This window comes from Mycetomoellerius zeteki, unplaced genomic scaffold (genome assembly GCF_001594055.1).
Source record: "Mycetomoellerius zeteki isolate Tzet28-1 unplaced genomic scaffold, Tzet1.0 scaffold64, whole genome shotgun sequence".
NCBI classification, from domain to species: domain Eukaryota; kingdom Metazoa; phylum Arthropoda; class Insecta; order Hymenoptera; family Formicidae; genus Mycetomoellerius; species Mycetomoellerius zeteki.
This window is the reverse complement of record NW_017257654.1, coordinates 2,050,003-2,058,713: the sequence shown is the minus strand read 5'-3', so window position 1 is coordinate 2,058,713 and position 8,711 is coordinate 2,050,003. Positions and strand designations below refer to the sequence as shown.

Sequence of the window (8,711 nt, the reverse complement as noted above, 5' to 3'; positions counted from 1 at the left end):
GTCAGTAAAAACTTGATATCGATGTAATTTTAATAATTTATCACCTTGTTTATGAAGGAAGAAGAAACTTTTTTATGAAGACTTCCTATATTCTCGCAAAAAAGTTGTCTTCTTTTAATTCCTTCTATTCTAATTAAGAAGCTGTCGTCATCGGTGTATGAGATATTCTGTCTGACGTAACAACTTTTGCCACGGCTAATCTCTATAAATGGAATGAACAGCTGATTGATTACTTTAGTAGTTCTATTCTAAGTTCGTGCAAAGGTAGAAGAAACAATGGCTCGACTAAGCCTCATCGTAACGATCATCGCCGTTGCATTGGCATGTGTATTCGCAGAGAAAGAGTTGTATTCGGATCGGTACGACGATATCAATATCCAAGAAATTTTGGCGAACGAAAAATTGCGAATGCAATATTACAATTGCTTCTTGGGGATCGCACCATGCAGGACTGCAGATGCAAAATTCTTTGCTGGTATTTTTACGTTACATATATATACGGAATGTCTTATATTTATTATATTATTTTTTTCTCTCTGTCGCTTTGTGATCAATTAAAACTAATTTCCCTGAACTATAAGGAAATAACTATAAGATAATACCTGAGGCATTTGTAGCTCTGGAGTATAATTAACAATTATTATAACGAGAAATCTACGACGAGTTGAGTCAGAAATAAAAAATTATTAGAAAAATGGGGCAAATGAGAGTACGGCGCGATACTTGGTATACAAAAATTCACAAATCAAACGCTTAATAAATTAGAACATAAATATATTTAGCTAAAATCGAACGTTTCGGTCACATTTGGGTTGTACATCGCTATCCTCAGCGATGTACAACCAGTACTCAACGAGGTTCACAAGCCAATGATGATTTTAAAAAAAACCTGCAGACAAGAGTTCAAGAGAATAACATAAAATGAATGAAATAGTTACACAAATCAGATAAAATTAATAATTAAGAACAAAGAGATGACGTCAGAAAGATGTTAATAGTGTTAAAGTTAGAATCGCGTTATAATCTTTCTTTTTTAAATCATCATTGGCTTGTAAACCTTGAATGATTTTAAACCTGAGCTGGGACGAGCCTGTTACGCAAAACTATAGGAAATTTCTTCTCTAACTCGTTGTACTGGTTGTACATCGCTGAGGATAGCCCCAAATGTGGCCGAAACATTCGATTTTTAAGTAAGCTAAATATATTTATATTCTGATTTATTAATCGTTTGATTTGTGAATTTTTGCGCACCAAGTACCGCGCCGTACTCTCATTTGCCCCATTTTGCTAATAATTTTGAATTTTGAGAAATTTAAGAATCCTTATCAAGTTTCTTTATTCAGAAATAAAAGTATCGTAAACGTAAAAGGAAATAAACATTCAATTAATTTCAAATGAGCTTCACCGTATTTCGATTTGAGAAACTTTTTTTGATCATTAAAGATGATTAAACTATAAAGAATGTGCCATTAGCTAACTTGCCGAATAAGTAGTCGGATAATCCATCATTTATTGCTATTGATAACTGTATTTTATTCGGCAATTACATGAAAAAATTGAAAAAATAGATTTAATTTTAAACATTAAAAAAGAATTGCAAATTGGAAATTAGAATTTAACTATAGTAATTGAAATAAAACAGAATAAAGTTAATTTCTAATTGGTCGAATTCTAATTTTAAATTCATAATTCCCATTCTCAATGCAAAAAATAGATTACTCTCGAATAAATATTGCAAAAATATTGCATATTTCTTATGAAAATATGTGAAAGATTTAAATATGTGTGTAATAAAGAATAAAAAACAAATAATAAACAAGTTAATCAATAATCATATATTGATAAAAGTATTTAAGTAGATTGGTTAGATATATGTGTGTGATAAAATAACTTAATTTAAAAATTATAAAATTAAATTAAAACAGAGCTAATAAGAGTCTAGCGCGATCGACAGTGTGCGTCTTTAACTTATCGATTTAAAGATTGACCAATTTATTGCGTTCTTCTTTGAATAAACAGTTTCTTATAACTGTGTCGAACAAAAGATAGACTTTCATTTTGAAACACACATGATTTGCAATAATGCTGAGAAAGATTGTGGCATTTTTAAATATCGATTTAAAAATTATTTTTCTCATCTTTTTCATTTTTGTGAATTCTGTTTTTAATCTTTTATGTTAAAACAGATAAGTGTGAAACTTAATTTCCCATTGTGCTTTCAGGAGTTATAGGCGAAGCTATACGAACTCAATGCAGCAAGTGCACCGAAAAACAAAAAAACCTTTTTGATATCTTAGTTGATTGGTATACAAAGAATAAGCCCGAAGAATGGGAAACATTTGTTAAGAAGACTATAGAGAACATTCAAAATAAAAATGTTTAAAAAACTTGATTTGCTGATAACAAATACCAACAAAAAACTCCGACAAGATGATGACTCATGAAATGATGACTTATATATGAAATTACATATGAATTACATATGAAAACTAATTAGGTTAATTAACCTAATGAAAACTAATTCAATATACAAATTCATATAATGCTATATACTGTAGTGTTATATTGGTAGAATAAAAATATTAAAAAAATTCAATTTTGTTTTTTTTTATTTTATAATCATCATCAACTTAGTGTTATCTGCGATATTCTTATATTTCATAAGCATGTATTAAAAGAAATGGGAAAGAGATCATATGTATACGAGGCATTTAACATCGGGCACCTTTGAAACATCATTTTTAATTTTTTTTAAATTTACTAACGTATTCTACAGATAAAAATATGAGACACTTGAAATTGTTTTTGCGAAACACATATATCATATTTTCCCAAGATTAAAATATACGCATTAATACGTGTCTGTGAGATAGAATTTATACCAAGAATGACAAAAAATTTTGAAATTGAAATCTTAAGAAAAATTTTTTGTCATTTTCGGTATAAACTCCACTTCATAGAGACGTATTGATGCATATATTTTAATATTGGAAAAGAATTTTCGCGCGAATCTGTAAAAGAGGAAAAAAGTAATTGTTATATAAAGATTACGATTTAGTCGGTAAAACAGACGGCTTTAGGATCTCCTTAAATATCTAAACCTAATATAAAGACATGTCGATGCGCTTAGGACGGAATCTATAGTCCGGTCTTAATCTCAAGCGATGTTTAAGATGCTAATACATACGGCTCTCTGATTGGTTCATGCGCTAGCTTAAGACCATCTTGAATCTTGAGCACCATTTAGTCCGGATCTACAATAGGTGTTTTAAGACCTCAGCCGTAAAAAATTGACCAATTACAGTCGAATCCGAGGGGAATAATCGACTGTGATTCACCCATTTCTTATGGCTTAAGGCTTAAAACCCTATTGTAGATCCGGGATTATGGAGTCCGCCTTAAGGGGTAACACCACTGTAACGGCCCAAAAAATTGCACTTTTTCGACATTTTTTTTTTAATGGAAGGAAATGAAATAAAGTATTAATATTCCGTGAAGTTAATAAGCATATATTGAAGTACTTGTAAACATTTTTTCATAAAAAAATATTACAAAATGGCGGAATGGCAGCCATATTCCCGATGCGCCTTTAAAATAAAGGGGTCCGCGGCAAGCAGTGTAGCCGTTGGAAATTTGAATCTAGAACAAATAAAATCATTCCTCATGATCTTCAATGGTATATCTAGTACAATACGTAGGGGATTTTAGAAATATTGATTTTTGAGTGATTGGCGAGCATTTGAATAAAGTCGTTCATTTTTCGACACAAAAAAGTGACATTATTTGGCAATAAAAAATGTTTAAAGCAACGTATCGAAAATCCCGTACGTATTGTACTTCGAAATGTTGTTTTGAATGTACAGTAAAAAATTCGAGCGAAAATATTAAAAATTGTTTGAGTTATACTGCTTGTCACGTTGAAAAAACGTGTTTCGAGAAAAACGCGTTTAAAGTTTGGAGTTGTATTATGAACATGAAAAAATTGAACGCCCAGGCAACGGTTTAGTAACTCGTCTCGACTCAAATCTTCATAAATAGGTTTTATGGCTTCGTAAACTTCCTCGGAAAGCGGTGACTTGTGACGGAAAGTGTCCAAGGTGTCTGCTTCTTGCGCAGGTAGCCGTTTCGGAGTCGCCCGGCTCGTTCGGTACACAGCTCGGAATTTCGATGAAAAAAATTAGTTTCACGTATAAAAGTTTTTTCCTCGTATTCTACAGGGTTCAAAGGATTTTTTTAAGCCCAAAAAAAAAAATGATTTTTTGAAAATTTTACAGTGGTGTTACCCCTTAAGATGCGCTAGAGATCCTCAAAGACCAAAATCAGACTACGCATTGAAGATTGAGGTTAAAGATTGAAGATTGAAATTTGATTAATAAGGACAAAGAAATTTTAGCTCCTTTCATTTCGATTGGTCAAATTTGAATTTTTCAATCTTCAATCTCAATCTTCAATGCATAGTCTGATTCCGGCCTAAGAGATACGCGAACTTCGAGCATTTGCAAGAACATGCCGATCTTCATTATGTGTCATATGTATGTGATTATACTTGTATGTTTGTAAGTTGAAATTACTAAATTTAGATAATAATGATTCAATATTATTATAAAATATTATTATTCCATATAAGTTGTAAAATTGATATGGTAATTGAAAATATTGTAACGTAGGCATATTCCTAACCTATAATGTACATGACTTTATAACGCATAAATAAACAATTATAGATAATATCTAGACAATAACAATGCCAGTTGTGTGTCAAATTGTAAAAATTCACTGACTAAAGGATTTCTTATGAAACATTTCCCAAGAAATCCAGACAAAAGGACTCAATGGATTGTACAAAATAAATATTCCACGAGCGAATTGGATATCCACGGATTCTAGCTGTATTTGTGAGATATGACTTATATTTACTTACATTTACTTAACAGCCAACTTCCTAGACCACTATTCGTAGTCAAATCTTATATTTATAACTCAGATTAGACTATCTGAAATTCAGATTAAACTATCTTCAGATTCTTTGCAGCCAATGAAACGAACTGCATATATAGTATCTGAAGATACTTATACTAATAATTTATCAAGATATATATTATATACATATAAATTTATAATATACATTATTAAATACATTTTCATGACATAACTGAATATTTTTCTCTTTTTCAGATTTAAACACAAATCTTCGCATAATGCATAAAATATTATATAAAAAAAATCAATCCAAAGTCTTTTATTTTACGGAAAAAAAAATGAACCCAGACAATACGCAAAATCCTTAAGGACTTTGATTGATATAGTTTCTTATGAATTAAGCTAGTTCTACATTAGTCATATCGCAGCGTTGTAAGCGTGTAGCAAGCGTTGCGGTCCAATCAGAGTCGAGCTAGATTGATATTGATTGAACCGCAACGCTTGCTACGCTGCAATGCGATCATATGCGACTTAATGTAAAACCAGCTTTATGCGTACAGATGTAAACGACGGAAAAATTCTAAAAAAAGTAAAATATAGTATAATAATTAAGTATAATTGTATTAAGTATATTAAGTATAATAATTATAGTTTAATGTCGATGGCTATAAATATACCTTTCACTATTATTTGAATGGATGTTTTATGTTTTACTGTGCTTCAATTTTAAAAGTTAAGTAAGTGTTCCATACTGTTATTAATACAAATAATACTTTATTAGACTAATTGATACTATTTTTGTCGTATACTGTAATTGTATACTGTGTGTTGTACATATTCTAAATTTAAATTTGTGAGACAATGTTCATCGAATCTTTAATTATTCTTGAATCAAAATATTATATTGGGATGTCTCAAAATAAATAAAATATAAAATACAAAATAATTAAAATATTGTCTCAAAGTAAATAAAATATAGAATACAAAATAATTAAAATATAGAGTACAATTATAACCAATATGCAACGAAACAGTATCTGTTATGCTTATAAAGTATTATCTGTATTAATAATATCACTTATTTAGCTTTTAAATATAAAATATCTGTCGTTCAAATAATTATTTTGAAATAACTATATGTTTTTTCATAAATTTTATGTAATTTGGTCAAAAATATCGTTATTTACAGTAAAAAAAACTAGTTTTTTACTTGATACTTTTTCTCTGAAGTAAAAAATATACCGTTTTTTACATCTCTAATTCTACGTTATGCGATATGCAAAAGTCTGTGCCTCCAGCTAGAGATCTTCAAGTATTCTCTAAATAAAATCATAAAGTGTATTCTCGAAAGTGTATTCTCTAAATAAAATCATAAAGTGTTCTCTAAATATAAAAGTATTCTCTAAATAAAATCATACATGTGTGAACATTGCGCTTTATACATTACGTTTTTTCTACTCCCTTTGTTTTTAATATGTATCATCTTCTAGTAAGTATACTTACAAAGTAAAGATGCGACAAACATAAATTTAGCAAAGTAAATATCATATATTACTTAGTCAGATTTATGTTCGCCGCGTTTTATCTTATGTAAATAGGAATAAGATACGATTTCACCATTGATTACGCCATATTCTTGCAACGTCGTCATCAACCAATCCCGTAGCGATTTCAATTCTCGCATCTCTTATTTGAGAATCTTTAGTGAGCTCTTGCATCTGATTGGCATATTCCATTAGAGTTAAAAATATAGACCAAACAGATACAAGAGCTCACTGAGCGCTCAATGAGCGGTCGTGCTCCTGGATGCAATGATGTTGTACCCATTTGGTGCATCCAAAAACACGACGTTGCATTCAGTACTATGACCGCTCACTGAGTGCTCAGTGAGCTCTTAGCTGCGTTCAGCAGACTCAACAGTTTTGCAACCGTTTTATGATTGTCTGCTGAGATAGGACCATTCTTCTAGATCTAAAAGTATGATCCAATTAGCGCGAAGGAAACTTACAACAGTTGCAAAACAAACGTTCTGCTGAACGCACCCCTTGTATCTGTTTGGTCTATATTTTTAGTTCTAACGGAATATGCCAATCATATGCAAGAGCTCACTGAGCGGTTATAGTACTGAATGCACTCACTGTTCACATTGCTTGAAATCTCTAAAATGGCTGCGTTCAGCAGACTCAACAGTTTTGCAACCGTTTTATGATTGTCTGCTGAGATAGGACCATTGGTCGCGTTCAGCAGACTCAACTGTTGTGGAGCGGATCCGTGAGCGCTCACTGCTATTGGTGTATTCTTTTAGATCATCCAATAGCAGCGAGAGCTCATTGATCCGCTCCGCAACAGTTGAGTCTGCTGAACGCGACCATTCTTCTAGATCTAAAAGTATGATCCAATTAGCGCGAAGGAAACTTCCAACGTTGCAAAACAAACGTTCTGCTGAACGCAGCCAATTTTGCACACAATGAAATAAATATGGTTAGATTTAGACATTAGAGAGAGAAAACGAAGATTCTAAGTGCAACAATTGCAAGTAAATAGATTTAATGATTTAATTAGTATACAAAGAGAGAGAGAGAGAGAAATATAAACTTATTCGACAAATTCAAGAACAAACAAACGTTGATATATGTTTACTTGTTTATAAATATTGTTTTATGAGATAAATGAAGCAGAAATTAAAAGAGAAAATTCAAGAAGAAATTATTTCTTTGCTTTGAATCACTCAGCGATTTATATAGCTATAAACTAAAAAGATATATCTTTTTAACCTAAAAATGTTACAAGCTTCCAAGAATGTGGCACGTCTTTTACTTTCCTGTAAGTGTTTTCAGTATGATACATTTAAAGACCTCTCTGGATTTTTTCGGTATTTTTCACATTGTGATGTTTTTATAGCATGGCAATCTGTATCTATAACACCAGTAGCTGGTTTAAAGATCTTTCGTCCGCCAATAAAATTTGGCGGTAAGTATATCACATAGTTATAGGTAAATATTATTATAAATATTAAAGATACTAATTTGATATTATATTTATTATATTGTCATCAGATATTGAATTTCCGGAGCGAGCAAAACTCAAGATAGTGGAAAGAGTTCCACAATTTCCACCAGGAGTACGTGCTCCCAAAATGCAAAAGCGACTAAGGTACTTACGAGGGCCAGAAAGTACACATAATTTCCTTATGTACAGGCAATTTGGTATCATTGTAAGTCTGCATTTTCGATACATTTAAGCCAGTACTGTAGTAGATTCTTATATTTAAGACCGTCTCAAATATAGCTTAAAATATAAATCAGAGTTAGCATTTTAAAAAATTACTTAAAATAAAAACAAACTTTAAATACTATTTCTAGGATAGTGTTCATAGACAGTTCTTATTTAGAGCTTTTAGTGATAAGGAAACTCTTAGAGATGTATTATCATTTTCTTAAATTATAGGCTACAGGAGGAGGTAGATTGAAATATGGTCATTTCGAGATGATACGTTTAACAATTGGTAGAAAACTCGATCAGCAAAGGATGTTTGCAATTTGGCGTGTGGATCCACCATGGCAACCAATTACAAAAAAGGTTAACAAATATAATCGATCATACAATATGGAATACTAAAGAAATAATAATAAGATTGAAAGACCGCTAATGGGCGCGTTCAAGTTGACAAAGCGGCTAGCCTGCTCGCCGAGCAAATGAACGTAATTGGTTGTTACTTATAGATTCAACCAATCATATTTAATCGCTCGGTAAGCATGCCTAGCCGCTTTGCCGTCTTGAACTCGCCCAAT

At 31.3% G+C, this 8,711-nt stretch overlaps 2 protein-coding genes across 2 annotated transcripts in view; both read left to right on the top strand.

The window, feature by feature from the left end:
- Positions 1-228: 228 nt before the first annotated feature.
- Positions 229-2,591, top strand: LOC108728810 (ejaculatory bulb-specific protein 3). Its single transcript, XM_018457597.1, has 2 exons — positions 229-475; positions 2,223-2,591. The coding sequence occupies exons 1-2, from the start codon at positions 277-279 to the stop codon at positions 2,381-2,383; spliced, it is 360 nt and encodes a 119-aa protein (XP_018313099.1). The 5' UTR covers positions 229-276; the 3' UTR covers positions 2,384-2,591.
- A 4,798-nt stretch (positions 2,592-7,389) lies between these two features.
- LOC108728809 (mitochondrial ribosomal protein L16) overlaps positions 7,390-8,711 on the top strand; it is a 4,490-nt gene continuing 3,168 nt past the window's right edge. Inside the window, exons 1-4 of the mRNA XM_018457596.1 lie at positions 7,390-7,743; positions 7,822-7,890; positions 7,977-8,134; positions 8,368-8,499. Of these exons, the coding sequence (XP_018313098.1) occupies positions 7,701-7,743; positions 7,822-7,890; positions 7,977-8,134; positions 8,368-8,499 (402 nt within the window). The 5' untranslated portion in view covers positions 7,390-7,700. The remainder of the gene's footprint in view (positions 7,744-7,821; positions 7,891-7,976; positions 8,135-8,367; positions 8,500-8,711) is intronic.

What these genes read in the sequence shown, in the direction of transcription:
- LOC108728810 (XM_018457597.1), top strand. Translation starts at nt 277, where the DNA reads ATGGCTCGACTAAGCCTCATCGTAACGATCATCGCCGTTGCATTGGCA. An exon ending in AGATGCAAAATTCTTTGCTG is followed by an intron (nt 476 to 2,222) that starts GTATTTTTACGT and finishes TTGTGCTTTCAG; the next exon opens with GAGTTATAGGCGAAGCTATA.